This window comes from Tiliqua scincoides, chromosome 5, assembly GCF_035046505.1.
Source record: "Tiliqua scincoides isolate rTilSci1 chromosome 5, rTilSci1.hap2, whole genome shotgun sequence".
Taxonomy (NCBI): Eukaryota; Metazoa; Chordata; class Lepidosauria; order Squamata; family Scincidae; genus Tiliqua; species Tiliqua scincoides.
The window spans coordinates 125,530,070-125,550,629 of NC_089825.1; the positions used below are offsets into that span (position 1 = coordinate 125,530,070).

The 20,560-nt window shown below is 47.1% G+C and overlaps 1 protein-coding gene across 1 annotated transcript; it reads right to left on the reverse strand.

Moving 5' to 3' along the window:
- Positions 1 to 1,369: 1,369 nt before the first annotated feature.
- LOC136653516 (cardiotrophin-2-like) lies at positions 1,370 to 7,071 on the reverse strand. The gene is made up of 3 exons (XM_066630409.1): positions 7,056 to 7,071; positions 5,668 to 5,810; positions 1,370 to 1,828 (listed from the first exon to the last, which is right to left on the reverse strand). The coding sequence occupies exons 1-3, from the start codon at positions 7,069 to 7,071 to the stop codon at positions 1,370 to 1,372; spliced, it is 618 nt and encodes a 205-aa protein (XP_066486506.1).
- Positions 7,072 to 20,560: the final 13,489 nt, after the last annotated feature.

Below are 20,560 nucleotides of genomic sequence, written 5' to 3' on the forward strand. Positions count from 1 at the left end.
CAGGACTGTACAAAACATTGGAAATACAGAATAAGTTACTGTTGTCCCTGATTAAATAGTATATAAATACCCCATGTAAACTTTTATCTGTGACATAAATAACACTCTAATCACACACACAGGTATACATGCTAATAGTAGATACACATACAATATGTGAGTTGGCAACCTTCAGTCTCGAAAGACTATGGTATAGCGCTCTGAAAGGTGGTTCTGGAACAGCGTCTAGTGTGGCTGAAAAGGCCACATTCATTCGGATTGTCATTTGGGAGTGACAATCCCTTCCGCACTGGGAGCAAGTGCAGTCTGTCCCTGGTCTGTCTCCCTGGCTATGGGACTTCCTTCTTTGCCTCTTAGCCTCAGACTGTTGGCCAAGTATCTCTTCAAACTGGGAAAGGCCATGCTGCACAGCCTGCCTCCAAGCGGGCCGCTCAGAGGCCAGGGTTTTCCACTTGTTGAGGTCCACTCCTAAGGCCTTCAGATCCCTCTTGCAGATGTCCTTGTATCGCAGCTGTGGTCTACCTGTAGGGCGCTTTCCTTGCATGAGTTCTCCATAGAGGAGATCCTTTGGGATCCGGCCATCATCCATTCTCACGACATACACATACAATAAAGCAGTTTGAAATCCAGTTAGTTCCAGTTAAGCATATGCCTAAGTGTCTGCCACTGAAAATAATAGACCATCCCCAGAAGGACACAGTGCTAAAGCAGGGAGCATAGATCCAAGAGATCTAACTGAGAACTAGCTGTGTACAGATGCACAAGCTGATCTCATAGGGTGCAGTCAGTCATCATAGAAAAAGAAAACTCACAATATGTCCCCCAGCCACAGGTTGAGCATGGATTCACAACTGAAATGGCAGGCATGCATAACAGCAAACTCAAATTGTGGTTTGGCCCTCAGTCTTGGCCCCACCCCTCTGTCTGTGCTTTGGGCAGGCAGTCTGCCCTTTTAATACATTCATTAAGCATTACATTAACATTCATGCATTTATTTCTTCATGTTTTGCCTCATTTGTTTTTTAAAAAGGAAAAGGACCTTTTAATTAAGTGCAACACTGCTCTGAGGATTTGAGGAAGGGTTTCTCATTGACATCATGAGTAGGAAGCCAATTAGCACCATGCACAGCTATATACAATCAGTACTGTATATAACCAGCTCCTGCTGCAAACCTGCAGAGCTAGTTTTTTCACAGCTCAACTCTGTAGAGGAAAATATACATTTGGGTAGAATAAAACAAGATTGCTTTAGGGTTGGCCCCACCATTCTATACATGATCCTTTTGTCTTCTCCCTAAGCTTATTTCCATAAGGAATCTGGGATAAGAAAGTTGGTGTGGGGGATCACCCCCTATGCCCTGAGTAATCCTTAAACTGGGAACTTCTCCCCAAGAAGAGAGAAGTCTCGCACTGTCCGATCTATCCACTCTTTGTACGTGTGGCATACCACGTACCCCCGAACCTTCTTCTCAAATATATTTACTCCAGTGGTTTCCAACATGAGTGAGTCACCTCTAGGGGTGACTGGAACACCCATGGCAGTCATGATGCAAGTCAAGTTGCTGAGCAGGCCTTGTATGTGCAGCTGGGTCACTCTCAGCATCTCCAGCAATTCACCTTCACCGGAGTTGAGCTCAGACTGATCGTCCCAGACCAGCTGCAGGAACTCGGACAAGGCAAAATAGGCCTCATAGTTCTTTTCCAGGCGCTTGTCATTGCTAAGGGTCCGCCATTCTAGGAAAGGGATGGCAGCCGTAGGTACCCCCTCATAGTGTAGTCTTTGGGCACCAAAATCAGGGTCGCTAAATGGAGTACCTTGATGCCTCAACTGGGAATGGAAAAAAAGACAAACATATATATTGTTTATGGAATGAAGGTGGGAAAGAAAAGAGAAGGAAAAACAACATTCCAACATTTCCATTGAATTCAGTCTGCTGTCCTGTTTCTCGAACTCTGCACCTCTGTGAATTTCTCTAAGAGCAGAAGAATTGCTTTGTGGAATCCAAACCACAGCTCTACCACTTCTGCTCCAACAGTGGCTAGGCATGATGGAGGTGGCCTTCCCCTGCTGTTTGTCCACAGTGTGGGATCAGCGGCCAGAAGTCCAAGTTCATACAGTCCATTTCTGTCTCATAGCATATAGGCATTACTAGATGAACATTCCGTTCATCTAATTCTTTTTAAAGCCATCTGTCATTGACCATGACATCCTTCTGCACAGGCATCTGGGCTAGGAATTGAGGAATTACAGTCCTTCAGTGGTTCTGCTGCTGCGGTCAAGTCCAAAAGGAAGTGACTGGCGGGGGGGGGGGGCTACTGCTCAGCCCTTCTCCTGACTGGACCTGCCCTATCTCTGGGCAGGAAACAAGGGCACAACACTGCACTCTCAAGGAGGGCAGACTTGCTGTCCAGGAATCCACACTCACTTTGTTTAGCTCTTAAACTCTCCAAGAAAGTAAGCTTTGGGGTTTTTTTAAAAACCCACTTGAAGGGTTTGTTTTTAATGGTTCCTAATTTCTGCAAACCTCTGGAATTGAGTAAGTGTGCAGAAACTACTTTGTGCATGGTCCTGTTATAACTACATTCTGATTGACACTCAAGAGTTGAGTTTGCTGTTACAGAAAATGATTATTTGTCCAGGCACCTGGACATATAGAGTAACTGCTTTTAGTTTTGTTTGTGGTTCTGTTGGCTCTTATCTTCTGGTTGATGGCCTTTTCTTTGCTGTGCTATGTTTGAATGTATATTGTTTTCATTTTTGTCATTCTAATTGAATGCCATCCTAGGTTCTTTATGTTGAAGAGTGACTCCTTCATTCATTAATTCAATTTTAAAAAATGTAAGCTAATAGCTTTGTATAGATTAGTGTACCACACAAAAGTCTTACAGACATATTTCTGGTTCCATTGGCAGAACTTGAGTCCTAGAAGTCTGAGAGGGAGAGAGCAATTTCTCTCTCTTTCCACTCTCTGCCCTTCTTTCACTCTGTTCCTCCTCCCCAGCCTTGGCACCTTTGTGCCAAGAAAAGCTGTCCCTGTCGAGTTTCTCCTAAAAGTGCTGGATTCTGGCCAGAAAAACAGAGGTGACACATGTTCTCCAGCTATTTTTCTTAGGTCTTAAGGTAGGATTTCAAAGAGGTGGAACATTACAAGCAGTCTGTTGTAGCGCCCCTGTATGTGGGCTCCAGGGGGTCTGGGAAATGCACGCCTCTGCCTTGTCACCTCTTAGTCATTGGGGGGTGGCCTCAGCTCCTTCATCCCTCTGGAATTCTTTGCAGGGAGGGCTGAATAAACAGAGAAACAGGCCTCTTGTTTCCTGAACTAACCAACCATAGTTCCACCTAAGTTAGTTTCTCCCTTACGTGGAGAATGGCAGCTTGGCTGGATGCCTGAGCCCTGGGTTGCGTTGACCTCATCGCATCTGCCTTCTTATGCCTGGACAGGTTGTGGGAAGTGGGGCATGGGAAATACTTGGGCAGCTGGCCACTGTCCACAGACTAGGAATAAAGGCAAAGGACCTGGGGAACTGTCTGCTGTTCTAAACTCTGAAGGGGAAGGCAGGAATCTCCTCTGCTTCGATCATGTTGCAAAGCCCATGAACAACTGTTGAAGGAACAATGAAACTGTCCACAGTCTTTGTGTGCAGCCTCCTGCAGTTGAAGCAAGTTTGCTCCTGATCCCCTGGAAAATGAAAGCATCAGGAGTGCAGAATCAACATGCTTTCAGCTGCTTTCCTAGGACCTTCCTCCACAGTCTCTGATGCAGGTTGCTTGGTTAAATCATGTGCTCTGCTCACCACTAACTTGCAATATACTTGCTGTTTGTATGCGGCAGGCTTGGGGGGGGATTTGTATCAGGACTATGGTGCAAGTAAGGAGGATTAAATACCTCATGCTATGTGTCAAGGTCCCAATCCTGATTGCTCCCTCCACTGTTGCTATGATTTTTTCCAGATGTAGAGCTTAAATTCACATTTAACGTAATGTGCAATCTGGCCCTTAGAAGACTTTTAAAAAGTAGATAGACGTGTGGCAGAGAGGCCTGACCCTCTGTCACCCATCCATGCCTATCACAGCTCAACAATACAAATATTATACATATACAGTACAAATATTATATCCACAGAGGCTGGGGACAAGCAACAGGGAATAGTGTCACCTTCAGGCTCTAGCTTTCCAGAGGCACCTGACTGGCTGCCATCAGAAAGAAAAGGCTTATTTTCTCAGTTTGACTGAGAGAAGCTAAGATTTAAGCCTCACCTCCAAAAATGCTCTAAGAATACACATGAAAATACCCCAGAGTTACCCACCATCCCCTCAACACTGAAAACTGGTTTCAAGCTTCAAATTTAGGGCTTTGTGATTCAAAGTGAGCTTCCTGCACCAAACAACATCCTCTGTATACATGGAACTATATGTGCTCCACGGTTCAAGCAATCAGACCAGGCAAGTGCAGAAGTCGATCCTGGGCCCAGAATCTCAGCTTTCATTTCATAAAACAAAGCAGGCCTTTAGCCCAGTGGTTCTTACACTTCTAGCACCAGGACCCACTTTTTAGAATGAGAATTTGTTGGGACCCACTGGAAGTGATGTCATGACCAGAAGTGACATCATTAAGCAGGGAAATTTTTTAACAATTCGAGGCTGTAATCCTACCCACACTTATCCAGGAGTAAAAAGCATAAACATAGTAACCTTTTCAAAGTACAGATCTGTCACATTTCCCCAAATGCAGTCACATACCATGGTAACATCAAGTCTAATGTGTTAAAAATAAAATATTGAAATGAATGGGGACCCACCTGAAATGGGCTCGTGACCCACCTAGTGGGTCCCGGCCCACAGTTTGAGAAACACTGCTCTAGCCCTTCACGTTGTAAGGACAGGCTTGGAAATGTTGTCAGGGGAGTGGTGACTCTGAACAGGGTTTCTAGTTTCTCGTTCCCTGCAATAACTTTATATCACTTCCTGGGACTCACAGAAGCAGAAAAAATTAAATCAAATAGGAAAATATATGCAAATATGCTGTATTTGCATAATTTATGCAAGTAGCAGTACTTTTTGGTGCAGAATTTGGGTCTGACAAAGAATATTTTTAAAAACTGCTTTGTAAACAGTTGTGTGAAGCAGTGGATTTTCATATTTCCTACCATTAGCCAACCCCCAATTTGTCCAGTGAGGAACAAAGATTCTGGATGCATTCAAGGAGGGAGGGACCACAGCTCAGAGGAGAAGCACCTGTTTTGCACATGGAAGGTCCTGGATACAGTCCCTGGCAGCATCTCCACGCAGGGCTGGGAAAAGGCTGTGACTGGCTGGCCTACATGGACCAGTGGTCTGAGCCAGCATAAGGCTGCTTGACATGTCCATATGCTGGCCAGGATTATTGGGCCTCGCTGTTGCCCTGCTTGAACTGAGAGTGTAATCTAGAACACACCCAACACTCCCCTTCAACTCTGGATCTCAGGGGAAGATGGTCATGATGAGCAAGCTGCCTGCCACAGAAATATCTGTCAGTACTGATACAGATGTTCTCACTGAGAAACCACAGATAAGCTTCCAAGCCAGCCCAAAGTTCGCAGAACACAGCTTGAGAACCACTGAAGTAATGTACACACAACCTAGTCTATACCTCCCGCTGGTCAGATATTGTCAAGCAAAACTCTTACATAGGTGTCGAGAAGGACGGTGCTGTTGACTCTCATGTGTCGGGCGAGGTTGAAGGTCTGCGCAATGGTGGCACTGAGAGAACACTTGGGGTCAGGGGAGACAACGTGGAAAAGGAAGGCGCAGATGACCAAGAGGCTGCTGGCTGCAAAAAAAAGTCTTGTTCAGAAGGAGACACCACACCCTCTCTCAGAATGCAGCCATCCAGGAGGCTGACTGAGGAAAACGGACGTCTCAGGCAGCAGATTGACAGAGAGCACCCACCTCCACTTGCCACCTCTGCTCCTCCTCCTCCCATCCCCTGGATTGGGCCAGACTAGTGCCTTGGAGACACTCTAGGGGCACAATCCTAACCAGGTCTACTCAGAAGTAAGTCCTATTTTGTTCAATGGGACTTACTCTCAGGGAGGTGTGGTTAGGATTGCAGCCTAGCTCAACTCTCTCCTCCATGCATCCTCTTCTGCTCCATCCCCCTCTTACTTTTCCAATGCAGGGAGTGGGAGGAGCAGAGGATGGCGCATCACTAGCTTGGGGGGCAGCTTTTGCCATGCCACCTCAGTGCCAGGAGGTCTTGGGCTACACTGGACTGGCTGCAGCAATCTTGAGACCTGCATTCCTCTATCTTGCAAATTGCTTCCTCTTCTTAATTTAAAAAGTAGGGTCAGGTCCAACTCATAAGTGTTAAAGATAATGCACGGCTTAGCTCTTATCCTCTTGGCTGCTTTGAATGCCTGTTAGGGGGATAAGGCGGGGTATAAATTTGTAAATAAAATAAAAGTAAATCATCCTTAAGTGCAACACCATTCAGGAGGCACAACAGCTCTGCCCTGAGTAGCAAGGATCTTCCCATTGAACAGTATCTTGGAACATCTGTGGCAGACAGACCAAGTAACATCACACAGACCTGTTCTACCGTGCAGCTAAAGGAGTTCTGACAGCTGGAATGGATTGTAGGTTTGAGAGAAGAAATCTTCCCTGTCTGGCAATGGAAGCAGAGAGCACCTGCAAGCAAAATATGCACCCCTTTTCTCCAAGAAAAAAAATTAGCAGAGCAAGGTGCCTTTCTTCCAGATGTGCTGTTTTCTTATTTGCAAGATTATTTTTTAACATAAGACAGAATGCTAAATTAACCTAAGAGAACACACACCCCCACCTGAAGTACTGCCGTTTGCTGAACCACCAAAGGGTCTCACCACCGCACTGTACTGTAAGGGTAAACCATGCCAAAAAAAACCCAAAACCTGTGTACATACTGTACTGAGCACATGCTAGCTTAATATTAATATAAAATCTGACACAAATAGTAAAATCATAATGTTTCCATTTCACACACACAGAGAGAGAGAGAGAGAGAGAGATCTTTGGCTCCCCCCCCCCAAATTGCACGTACCCAAAGAAAGAGTCATGGCTAGCTAAATTCTGCAGAAGCTTTGAACACCAGTAGAAATGCCAAATTCTCTTTGTCGCCCCCAAATGGTTGTTGAAGGTATCTCTTTCCTGCAGATGTTTGCTGTTGCCCCCAAGTGGAGGCCCAAGGAATCTCTCTACCCTCTTGAACTCCCTCTTGTGGTCCCCAGCTGAAGGATCCTTGGCTATTCCTTCCTGGTTTTTCTTTCTGTACAAGGAAAGAAAATCCTGTCCACCTGTTGCCTCTTTTGCCCTAGGGCTGTCACAGTTGTTTCTACTAAGTCCAGTGAGGTGGCCTCTTTATAGGCAGCCAAGGTGTTGTCTCCATCTTCTGAATTTCCCCAGCCCTCCTCCCCTCCCCTCTGTGGTAAAACACCTCCTACAGAAAGGGGGGGAGAGGGGGAAAACAAGGGAAAGGCATCCAAGCTGTTTCCTGGAGTCTGTTCCTGAGAAGACACTAGCTGGGGCCAGAGCACTAGGGATGTGAGGGAGGTTGAAGAGGGGCGGAGTGAATTGTGAACTGTAATTTCCTGCCCAGGGAGAAAGGGAAAAGAACATAAAAGAAAGCCCAGGAAGATGCCAGTAAAGCACCTACCCAAGTATTTCATTTCTAACATGCACAGGGTGATGACAATGCCGGCACTTGACTGGTCTGACCAGTAAAACTCTCTTACCGGCCTCAGAGGTCAGATTCTCTGGGCAGCTGCCAGGATCCAAGTCACCCCGGAGGATCTGTAGGCAACAGCTGACCCCAAGCAGCCTCCCAGTCATCAACAAGGAGGGGCAACAGCAGTTATTGCTGCCTGTCCCTCTTCCTGGGGGTAGGAAGGACTGGGCTTCTACTCCCCCCTCCACCTTAGTGCCACTGTTTGTGGTGGCAGCAGCAACTCCTCCACTTAGCCACAACTACCAACAAGACCACCCAGATGTGTGGGACAGATTGGGAGGAGGGATAAGGGGAGTACCAGGGGCTTGCCCTGCCATAGTAAGGCATGTTTCTTGTCTGTGTTCTTGCAGCAGCCAAAGGGAAGAAGGGAGGATCCTCAAAGTGGGGCAACTAAATCAGAAGCGTGGGGTTGCACCGTTGGCACAGAGCCAGGCCCTCCCCACCTGGGACCAGGCTTATTGGTGCCTCTTGGGCTTACATCCCTGCATTACAAAGGCCCATGATTGTAAACAAATGAACCTGACTGCCAATTGGCATCTCTGCTGTCACCCAGGGTGGCATATTGGGGCTACTTCCCAGCCTCCCTGGCTCCAGCTGGGCTCCTGTGTTGTTAACAACAGCACAAGAGGCAGACATTCAATAGGTAAGGGTTTCCTCATTGCCACATCATCCCTTTTTAGGGGAAATGGGCGTCAGCAGGACGAAGGCAGGTGGGGCAGTGGCTGAGGGCCCACACCTATCAGAGGACCACCTGGCTGGCCTCTGAAGCTCCAGCATCCACTGGCAGTAGTGGCCATGGGGTGGTGGGCCCAGAGCCAGGCTTTGACCCAGGGGCCACAGTAATTTCACACCAGCACTGAGGGAAAACTGCACTGATTAAAGTTCTGCCTGCCCTGCTGCTAAAGGCACAGGAACACTGTGAGAAAAAAAGCAGCCTGCCCTCTCGTTCTTTATTCCTGCCACCATTCCAATAAATTGGCATTTTGCTCCACATTCCTTTGCGGCGTTTCATGGGCACAGCTGGTGCCAATAGCCAGGCACTCCCCATGGTAGCAGCAAGAGTTAGGGTTCAGCAAGCGCATTACTGGGGAGGGAAGAGCCTGGGGGGGGAGGCCAAATGCAGCTTCCACTACTACCTTTGTGTAGGAAAGAATCTCTGAGCCACCGGGGTGGGGAGTGGAAATGGTGACTGAGATTAACAAATAAACTAATACCCAGGCTGTGCCACCTGCCTGTTACAGGCCTCTCGGCACGTCCTTGCATCAGGTTACTCTTTGCCAAGAAACTGAAGAAAGAGAAGAAAGAGGAGCGGGCGACGATGAGCTGGGCAAGGAGCCAGGCCTACTGGGTCCTATTCCACAGTTGAGAAGGGCGTGGAGTCCAGTGTATTGGAGTAGGCAACTCTCCTGGCCCATGCTCACACCCTCAAGCTAGGGCAACCAGCTTGAGGAAGGAAGAGGAGAGACTCCTGCCGTGCTGGTGTCGTGGTGAGCATGCCAAAATAAGACCTGAGTTCAAATCCCCTGTCAGGCATGATGCTCAGTGCTTCAGCTAACCATGCGCCTACTCTCAGACCAACCATAGGGCTGCTATGAGGACCATAAATGCTCCTTTGAGTTCAAAAGGGTAAGATAAAAATGTGATAAATGAAGAGAAGAGGGAACTTTGGCCCGTACCCATGTTATGTCAGAGGATTGCTCTAATGAACAAATGTTTGCCTGCAGAAATTCTTTTGTCTAAGGCAGGGTTGGGCAAACATTTTGGCAGGAGAGCCGAATCATTTCTCTGACACTGTGTTAGGGGCCGGGGAAAAATGAATGAATTTACATTTCAAATTTACATAAATTTACATCAGGGGTGCTTAATAAGTCGATCGCAATCGGCTTGTGAGCCCAGGGAGGGAGCCCAGGGAGCCCAGGGAGTGAGCCCCTGGCAGGCTCCTCCCTGGGAGAGGAGCCGCTGGCAGGCTTCTCTCCTGTCCACGCATCCCTGGGAGTGAGCCCCAGTTGAGTGAGTTGACTCTACTGGGGCTGACTTGTGAGTAGACCTGGAGAGGAGCTGCTCGCAGGCTTCTCTCCCATCCACGCATCCCTGGGAGTGAGCCCCTGGCAGGCTTGTGAGCCCAGGGAGTGAGCCCAGGGAGGGAGCCCCTGGCAGGCTCCTCCCTGGGAGGGGAGCCGCTGGCAGGCTTCTCTCCTGTCCACGCATCCCTGGGAGTGAGCCCCATTGACTCTACTGGGGCTGACTTACCTTTCCCCTGTTTTTGCACTGGTATGTATGGAGATCTCCCCCCCCCTCCCACTTCCATCTGTTGGTTCTGTGTGCAAGGGGTTTTGCACTGGTCTTGCTGTGATGTCTATATAGAGATCTTCCCTCCCCCACACCTTTCCCCTGTTTTTGCACTGGTCTGTATAGAGATCTGCTCCCCCCCCCACTTGTACTGGAATCGAGGAAGATCTGGTGAGGAGGTAGATGTGGTGTCAGCAGTGGCCCCTTTAAGGGTAAGGCCTGGGCATCCAGCACAGTGTGCTGCACAGCTGCAGCCACTTGAAGGCAATAGGGCCCTCAGGGATATAAGAGCACCTGAGGCAGGAAGGGCTCCACTTATTTTTGTGAGTCAGCCTTTTCCTACATGAAGATCATTAAGTCCAAGTACCATTCCACCATGACTGATGAACATTTGGAAGTGTGCTTGAGGCTGGCTGTCAGTAGCTACTGTCCGGACTATGCATCCTTGGCTGATTCACCTCAGTGCAAGTCATCAAAGTAAACTCAAGTAATTACAACAATGTTTATAGTTAATTATGTTGTGTTGTGCAATATTGGCTCATGCGGTTATGCAAGGTACACCAACATACATTGTACACATAAATGTTATATGTTATGATGGCGTGAACATTGTAAAAAAACTCTGGTAGATCTCCGGGCCTTGCTGGGTTTCAAAGTAGCTCTCGAGCCAAAAAAGTGTGAGCACCCCTGATTTACATAAATTTACATAAATGAATGCATTAGAAATGAAACAGTTATGAATGAATGAATTTTACTGAGCTAATTTATAATATACATAAGAACTATAATACAGGCAAGTAGAACCACATGAGAACTATGAACTGTTTGCCACACACCTCTTGCACAGTGAAAACATACAGAGCAAGCCAAATCAAGCCCGAAACACATTGAGACATAAGTTGTCCAGAGGCAGTTGGGGGGGGGGGGATTTAAAATAATGCTCAGGTGCGGGCTCCCTGTGGGCCAGATTTGGGGTCCCCAGGGGCTGCAAATGGCCTGTGGGCCAGGATTTGTCCACCCCTGGTCTAAGGTATCCTCTTGTACCCAGGAAGCAGCCCAATCATCTACCCCACCCCCCAATCCTTAGGCACTATCTCCCTGCATAACATACTTCACAGGGCTGTTGTAATAGTTAAAAGAGGGAGTCCCTGAGCTGCTTAGGTAACAGACATGCTACAAACACAATCAGTGCTAATAATGCATGGCCTTGAGTTGTGGGGAGTTTGGTAGAGCTCAAATTACATTGCAGGTGAATTCAAAATTTGGCAAAAATGGCAGGCTTGTGAATTTTTCCATTTTAAATGTTTTCGAGACGGGCTTTGAAAATTCAATTCTGGGAGATACTTTTCAAAAAGCAGTTGAAGCTTCACTGACAAGCTTCACTCTTGCCAGTACTTTACACACCAACAATATTAAGAATTGGCTTACGTTTCCCCTGCGCACACATTAACAGCCCATAAGAACATAAGAACAGCCCCACTGGATCAGGCCATAGGCCCATCTAGTCCAGCTTCCTGTATCTCACAGCGGCCCACCAAATGCCCCAGGGAGCACACCAGATAACAAGAGACCTGCATCCTGGTGCCCTCCCTTGCATCTGACATAGCCCATTTCTAAAATCAGGAGGTTGCACATACACATCATGGCTTGTAACCCGTAATGGATTTTTCCTCCAGAAACTTGTCCAATCCCCTTTTAAAGGCATCCAGGCTAGACACCAGCACCACATCCTGCGGCAAGGAGTTCCACAGACCGACCACACGCTGAGTAAAGAAATATTTTCTTTTGTCTGTCCTAACCCGCCCAACACTCAATTTTAGTGGATGTCCCCTGGTTCTGGTATTATGTGAGAGTGTAAAGAGCATCTCCCTATCCACTCTGTCCATCCCCTGCAAAATTTTGTATGTCTCAATCATGTCCCCCCTCAGGCGTCTCTTTTCTAGGCTGAAGAGGCCCAAACGCTGTAGCCTTTCCTCATAAGGAAGGTGCCCCAGCCCCGTAATCATCTTAGTCGCTCTCTTTTGCACCTTTTCCATTTCCACTATGTCTTTTTTGAGATGCGGCAACCAGAACTGGACACAATACTCCAGGTGTGGCCTTATCATCGATTTGTACAACGGCATTATAATATTAGCCATTTTGTTCTCAATACCCTTCCTAATGATCCCAAGCATAGAATTGGCCTTCTTCACTGCCGCCGCACATTGGGTCGACACTTTCATCGACCTGTCCACCACCACCCCAAGATCTCTCTCCTGATCTGTCACAGACAGCTCAGAACCCATCAGCCTATATATAAAGTTTTGATTTTTTGCCCCAGTGTGCATGACTTTACACTTACTGACATTGAAGCGCATCTGCCATTTTGCTGCTCATTCTGCCAGTCTGGAGAGATCCTTCTGGAGCTCCTCACAATCACTTCTGGTCTTCACCACTCGGAAAAGTTTGGTGTCGTCTGCAAACTTAGCCACTTCACTGCTCACCCCTGTCTCCAGGTCATTTATGAAGAGGTTGAAAAGCACCGGTCCCAGGACAGATCCTTGGGGCACACCGCTTTTCACCTCTCTCCATTGTGAAAATTGCCCATTGACACCCACTCTCTGCTTCCTGGCCTCCAACCAGTTCTCAATCCACGAGAGGACCTGTCCTCTAATTCCCTGACTGTGGAGTTTTTTCAATAGCCTTTGGTGAGGGACCGTGTCAAACGCCTTCTGAAAGTCCAGATATATAATGTCCACGGGTTCTCCCGCATCCACATGCCTGTTGACCTTTTCAAAGAATTCTATAAGGTTCGTGAGGCAAGACTTACCCTTACAGAAGCCATGCTGATTCTCCCTCAGCAAGGCCTCAGCAAGCCCAATGCTACTGAGGGCTTGTAGCAGTGGATCTCGTAATCCATTACCGTAAGTCTGGGGCAGGTGTCATGTGTAAACAGCAGGAGACCCCATATGCATGCCAGCAGCTCACCCAGTCCACTCTGGAGCAGATGAGGTGGCGGCAGGGATCGTTTGGAGAAGAATTGAGGCAACAAGTGGTCCAAACCAGGGGCGGTTCGAGGATGGGAGGGGAAAAATCTCAGTGGCAGTAGCAAACATCAAGTTCCTGTCCCCCTTTTTTGGTCCAGCAAGCTCTCTGGTCTCCTTGACTTATGCCAGCTAAATAGCTGGTGTAGTACCAAGGTGATCCATTGGTGGTCAAGTAGCTTACATGGAGATAAATAAAAATGATTTTTACTTCGCTCTCCTGGGCCATCTGGTCATCCCCCCACTTCAGCCTGCAGCGCAAACTCTGTCGGTGGTGCTGCATGTTATAGGCTGGTGAAGGATAGGGCTGTAACATTCCTAAATTCACCTGTATCCATAATCAGGAATGTTGCCGGACGGAAGAGGATAGAAACTAATTTAGAAGTACACCTATTTTTTTTCTGCAAACATAAGGAGAATAGCCTTGATAGTTTTGTTTCTGTAATTTCAGCATGAACTTGTCCAGTCTGACGTGTGCTAGAAATATAAACACTTTCATGCATTCATTTTAGTAAATATTTGTCTCTCTATACATCCTTAACATTCTTGCTCATTCTAAGAGTTAATTATTAATTGATCAGGAAATGTCACACATCCCCTTTCCCAGTGACTAACTTCGCTTTCATTTTAGCTTGTTAAGGAAATAAAGTTGGATACCAAAAGTTGCAGGCTCTGGGATGGTTTTATACAAGTTGCAGTTCATGTACATGTCTGGGCTTATTCCGAAAAGTGATGCTAAATCAGGGGCGACTTGACATCAGGAAGGTGCAATGTGCTGGAGATTTCCTCAACGTGTCTGTGCATCAGAAACAAGACATGGGGCAGAAAGAGAAACTGACTCACAGCAAAGAGGGAGGTGGGGGCTGGACTAGCCTGAAGCTGTGTGAGGCCCTCATATTTGGCAGAAGAGTCTAGAAAAGGGCTGTTTTTTTCCTGCCTCCCATCCCTATCTCTGCATTGTACGGTCATTTTGACTTTTTGCTACCATCAAAAAAATGTTTACAGCTGGCACTGAATATATGTAACCAAGGCTGCGAATTAGCATTCCTGAATTACTTCCCAGGTTCTAATCATGGAAAAGGTTCAAGTGAATTCGGGTAAGGAAATCTGAAGGATAGTGGGCTGAAGGATAGTGGGCTTTGCCTCACTGTGGGAGGGTAAAACCCAGGGTGGAGGCCTCCAGATTGAATCTTGGGTAAGGGCCAATTTCTGTTTTACAGGTGGTACTGTGGCTACACCAGCATTTGTTTGCTGATTGCTATGGAACTTGGGCAAAGTGAGAGATACACAACCCCAAAAACTTAGTGATGCTTCAAGGACTTGCACCAGAAGGATGTGATTGCTGTGGCTCTTGGACCATGGCTCCCTTTCTTACTGTAGTGTATACCTTGTTGTTGTTGTTACACCATTAGGGTTCCTACCCGTAGACTGAGGTCACCTCCAGAGACCCTCTTTCTGAGTATCCCTGCCTCAGAGGTGAGGCAGGTAGCAATAAAGGAGCGGACCTTCTTGGCTGTGGCTTCTGCTTGTGAAATTCTTTCCCCAGAGAGGTTGCCTGACATATATGCTATTGTCCTCCAAACACCAGGCAAGAGCTTTTTATGCTTTCCCAAGCCTTTCAGAAATCATTTAATGCTGTTTAAATCTGCTGCAGCTAATCACTTTGTTATTGTAGTTGTTTTGTATTACTTTTATTATACTCTACCTGGCATGTTTTTAAACAGGAAAGTGACTTTAAAATATCTGAAATATCCATTAACCTATCAGTAGAATTACTTGCTGATCTAAATTTATCTCAAGCTTATAAAATTATCAAAGACCACCTTTTCCTAGCTGAATTCAATACTTTAAAAAATTCTCTTAATTTGACCTGTTCCCCCCTTTCCCTAGGTCTTTTTCCTCAACTTGTTGTTGCCACTTCAAACTATTTTTTTCACCTCACTAATCCTAGACTGAAGAGAGCCTTCATGCTCGCTAGACTCAACATATTTCCCTCAGCTGTTCATTATGGTCGTTTCATGCGAGTTCCTCGCGAGAAACGATTATGTTTATTCTGTGGGGAGACCCCGGATACTCTTTTACATATTTTGCTTTTTTGTCCCTCTCATGACTCCCATCGTAGGATTTATTTAGAATCCTGGATTTCTAATTTCCCCCCTCAGGTATCACCCCTTCCCCAGTTGTTGGAAGACTCTATTGCTCCCTTGACGTATTCAGTGGCTAGTTTCCTGGCCTATATATTACAAAAAACGCCGGACTTTAGTTCTATAAAATCTTCTTTAAAATTTTTGTAGTCACCTTTCGCTATCTAATACCTGTTTTACTGAAAGGATAAGGTTGTCCCTTCTGGCTCCTTTTCTTTCTAGACCCTATTTCTTTTTTCTCTATTTAGTTTTCCTGAACTAGTCTAGTGGATAACGGTTGTATTGTTCCACTTTGTTGTCAGTTGTCTGCTGTAATATTTATAATGCCAATAAAGGTTAACTAACTAACTAACATATCTGAAATAAATGTACAATAGGTCCTTCTCCCAAGAAGCATACAATCTAAATTTTAATTAGGGGACAACACAGAGGGGAACGAATAAACAGAGAGGCTGAAGGAAACAAGAAATTAATGTTTACCCCAACAAACACTGATCATGTTTTGGGGGTCTCTTTTCTACCATAAAGTGGTCATCTTTTTTATTGTTGTTGTTTTTATGTATTTTATTACTTTTAAATGTTGTAAGCCGCTTTGGGTGCCCTCCAGGGAGAAAGGTGGATTACAAATCAATTCAAATAAATAAGAGCAGCTACCTGGGTAGCAAGAGGGAGTTTTTTCAAAACGTTTCCAGCCTTTCTTCATCATGTGGTTCTTACATCAGATGTCAACAGTGACTTGCAGTGACCACATCAAGGAAGATGTGCTTTGGCAACATGAAAAAGCAAATAATCCATTAAGCATCTATTATTTTATTGTTTTCCTATAATTTTCTATCCAAAATTGGTTTCTGTCTTTCTCTACACTTATGGTGACATGACAGTAGACATGATCAGACTATCTGATAAAGATCATGGCCATGGTGAGATTTGTGAGCATTCAATCACAAGTCCCCAACTGAAGTGCTACTGCCCTGTCATAGGTTCACCACTTTGGGGAGAACAAGGCCAATGTCCTTGTTGGTAGTGATGGGGTAGGAGGTTAGAGTAGTTGTGTTGGTGATGTTGGTCATAGTGTGTGGGATCAGGATCATGGGCTTGGTGTGTGGGCCAAAAATACAAGAGGAGGGTTGTTGAGACCTTCCCGAGCCCATTCCACATAGAAAGTGCAGTGCCTCAGCACCAGGTTGCTGAGGGCCCTTGGACCATGCCCTGCAGTGGTAGTCCCCATGGCTCCTTCCACCTGTGGGCCACTGGTACTGAGGATGCAGGGGTCAGCCTGGTCTGATGGATGGAGCCCCTCAAGAAGTGCCTAACCCAGTGATTTTCAATGTTTTTCTTCTCCTGGCCTATTGACCTCTATGGTCCTTGCCTCTTGTGATGTCACTTCTGGCTTCCAGGAGACTCTTCTGGGTTCTGTGGCTCTCTTTCTAGAGTAACTGTAGTAATGAATTACCTGAGCCCACGGAGGAAGAGGGACAGACAATTGGTTACTACAGACAACTGCCCTAGAAACAGAGCTGCAGAACGCAGAAGAGTTTTTCCGTCATTTTCAACTGCTGTGCTCCAAACATGTGCAGTATACCTATGGAACTTTCATGCCACACCAGTGTGCCGCAGCACACCAGTTGAAAATCACTGACTTAACCTGACTTTTACTGACCCACGTAGCCCAGTATCCTTTACCTTGCTGGGTTTCAGGCAGGGATCTCTCCTAGGACATGCTGCAGGCAAAGCATGGAGCTATGGCCACTCACTGTATAATACAACCGGCAGTTGCAGACAATTCTTGATTGTTTGAAAGCCGGAAATAATCTAATGATTTAATAGATAAGCAAACCACTATAGCGTCCTCAGTCCTTCACTGGAACTGCATGTCTGCTAAAAATAGCCTCTCTTTTTACCAGAATGAATCATTACATCATTTGGGGAAAATGTGCTTGTATAAGGAAGCATAAATACAATTAATCAGAAAGGCAGGTTAATGGGAGGGGGGAGAGATGCCTCAGTCTTACAGTGCAATGTGCAAGTTATTGGCCATTTTCCTGCCTTGGCCTTATAGTCTAAGCCAGTGGTTCCCAAATTGGTGGGTTGTGACCCACCAACCTGGGAAGGAGCTGTGTCTGCCCCCTTAAGAGACAAGGCAGAGGGAATGGTGGTGATGTGATCCCCAGGATCATGCCACTGCTGGGGATGGGGGGGGGGTTTCCACTTACCTTAACTAGCACTGGCCTCCAGGGAGTTTGAAGAGCCCCACAGATGCCTCCACAGGGCTCTCTAAGCCTCTGGTAAACTGACAATCAGAAACCACTTCCAGTTTCACGATTGAAAAAGTGGTTTCCGATCGCTATTTTTAGTTTACCAGAGGCTTGGGGAGCCCTGCAGAGGTGTCCATGGGGCTCCCCCACCCCCTGGAGGCCAGCACCAGCTAAGGTAAGTGGAAACCCCCACCCCCAGCAGCAGCGCAATCCTGGGGATTGTGTTGCTGCCATTCCTCCCACCTCCGCACTTACTTATGTGGTTCCCAACTCCCTGGTAGGAGTTTAGGAATCACTGGTCTAGGCACATTATTTTTACTTTGGGAGAAAGTCCTCTGTTAAACCGCAGACTGAGGGAATAATACATTTGTGGTACAGCACATGGCATGTTTGCATGTAGACAGTCTCAATTTCAGTCCCTAAGATTTCTGACCACTGGTGATAGTGCTGGGAAAGCAACCTCCCTCTGCCCTCTGAGAGCTGCTAGATGGACTAATGGCTTGACTTTGGGATGAAACAGATTGCCTATGTTTGGCCGTTTAGGTGGCATCAGTCCTGATTTCAAAGTGAATGGAAGTCTTCAATTGGTAGGGCAACCTCAAGGTCAAAGGCAGAACTGGACCAAGACCTTTTAGTCACTGAGGCTGCATGCCAAGCACTACCTCTCTCCCCTGCTGTTGTACCATCCTCTGCCCCTCCCAGTCCCTGGACTGGATAAAGAAGAGGGGCCCCCTTCTAAGGGCCAGGGAGGTCTTGTGCAGCATCCCTTGGCCTTCTGAGAGCTTTCTGCAGCCTTTGTTGGAAAACTGGAAGTGTTGTTTAATGGCTCCCAGGAGGCCTCAGAAGGCATTCGGAGGGTCAGGGGACACCGCACAGGGCTCCATACTGCCGGTAAGTCGTCTCTCGGGTGGGTGGGGGTGGCAGCATTTTGCACTCCTGTTCTCCTGGGCAGCACAGGGGCCAGGTCTGCAATTGCTGTGGGGGGGGGGGAGTGTTCTTGAAAGATGGCTCAGCAGTGCTAGAATGGGAGCTTCCTAAAGGAAGGCAGTGGGCACTGGAGCTGGAGTTTGAAGTAGCACTTTAGAGAAGGGTGCAGGGGAAAAAGAAAGAAAGGTTGGAAAAGAAGCGAGCAGCAGGATGCCTGACCTGGGTGCTAGTGGCACAGCATCTCTTGGGTAGCAGAGGGAATGGGGGCGCTTGACGCAGCACCTGCAGGCCCACAAGTGACAGTAACAGCACTAAAGCCAAAGGAAAGCTGAAGATGATGGTGAAGACACCATGCCTCTGTGACCCTGCTTTTTATATTCCCACTGGGAAGCATGGAGGCTATTAATGGGTTCACCTTTTAGAGGACCTTTCCTTGGTGTCCAATGGCCTGAATTCTCCATTGCCAGCTCAAGATGGGGGCCTCTCTTGTTCTGCGCCCTGATGAGAATTCTGCAACAAACTCATAATTTCCTCTGGAAGTCAGTCTTTCCATTAATTTGGCCATGGAATTGGAGAGGGAAGCTAGGGTTGGGGGCCCTCTTCTGCATCACTAATGACTGTGTTCTGAGTCAAAAAGCTCCATGATGTGGCTTGTTTACAGATTCAAATCTGCTGATCAAAGTAAAGTGCAGTCAATCCTAAAGAAATGAGAGGTGAGGATCCTTCTAAACCAGCCAGCTTGGGAGGAGGGGCGGTGGGGTTGCCCAATTCAAAATGACAGAAGTCTGGCCTGGATCATGTTCTTCTGGCATGCACCCAGCATGGATATGTGCAAACAATGTCACGGAATGCATCAGGCCACAGGAGTGGAAGAGGGATTCTGGAAGAGTAGTTGGTTTGCACATTAGCCTACCCTCTCTTCTCCCGTACACGTCCTCTTCTGCTCTTTTCCCCTCTTCCTTTTCCCATCCATGGACTGGGAGGAAGAGCAGCAGCAGTGGAGGCAGGTAGGCAGAAGGAGGTAGGTGTCCCCCCTCACCACCCTGCTGTCTGAGACATCTGACTCAGTTGGCCTCATAGATGGGCCGGCCATGGTCAGAGGCAGATAGGGTAGAAATCATAAAGTACAGCTTTTCATGATCACCTGCTCATATGCACCTTTCAAGCAGCTGTTAACTGAAGAAAAGGCAGGAGTGAGTGAAAAAGGTGACTGAATCACCATCAACTGTGTGCTAACCCCTCAGCATCCTCTTTAGGCACAGAAGGAATAGAGATGTACAGTGTTAGCCCTGGCAGTGTGAAGCCACTTGCTTGGCAAGCCCTGCTGCCTTTACCTGCACAACAGAGGAGTTGTTTACATGCTGCAGTCTTGAATCCTGAAGAGGCCAATGGCCTTTTGGACCCTAAACTGGAGAATGCACCTCCCAGGGATGGATTGAATGTCGCTGTCACCACTTCCACTGCTGGAAAACGATGCCTCTTCTAAAATCTTCTGCCCAAAGTGGCTGCTTGGCCTTAGCTTGTGGTAGAGTAGGGGGTATTCTGCCTTTGAAGTCAAGCTAACCTCAGTGCTCCAGTGTGGATCCCAGCTTCTGTCTTGGGCACTTGAGTACTGGTTTATTCCCATATGCAAATATTTCAACTGGCCCTGGTCTGCCAGGGCCTTTTCCCCCTCTCCCATGCAACCAGCTTAACAGGAAACTCTTGCCACTAGTATCCCAGCCCAGCCCTTGGTGGTGGTTCAGCGCTGCCACCTTGTGACCATACAGCAGCTACAGATTTCACTGCACGTTTCTGTCTGTAAAGAATATTCCAAAGCATTCAGGGGACTCTCTTGACCCTGCTTATCATTCCCATCTTAAATTTGCATATGATCTACACAGTAAACCTATGCAAGTCAGTGCTACCTCAGAAGTTTCCACAAGTCTCTGACAAGGCTCCTCTTCCCCGGCTCTTGTTCAGCTCTAACATCTGGGTTGCAGTCACTTCCTTTCAGCTGAACCTCCTAAGGAATGCCACTGGGGTTGGATTAAACCTTGTTAGGCATGCTGTAGATTAGGATCCTACTGAGCTCCATGATAAAGTGCCTGTGTACGAGAAGGGACAGAAAAAGAGCTGCAGCCCTTTAGGCGTGCAGGTTTGAGGCATGAGTTTTGAGAGCCCACAGCTTGCTCCATAGTCAT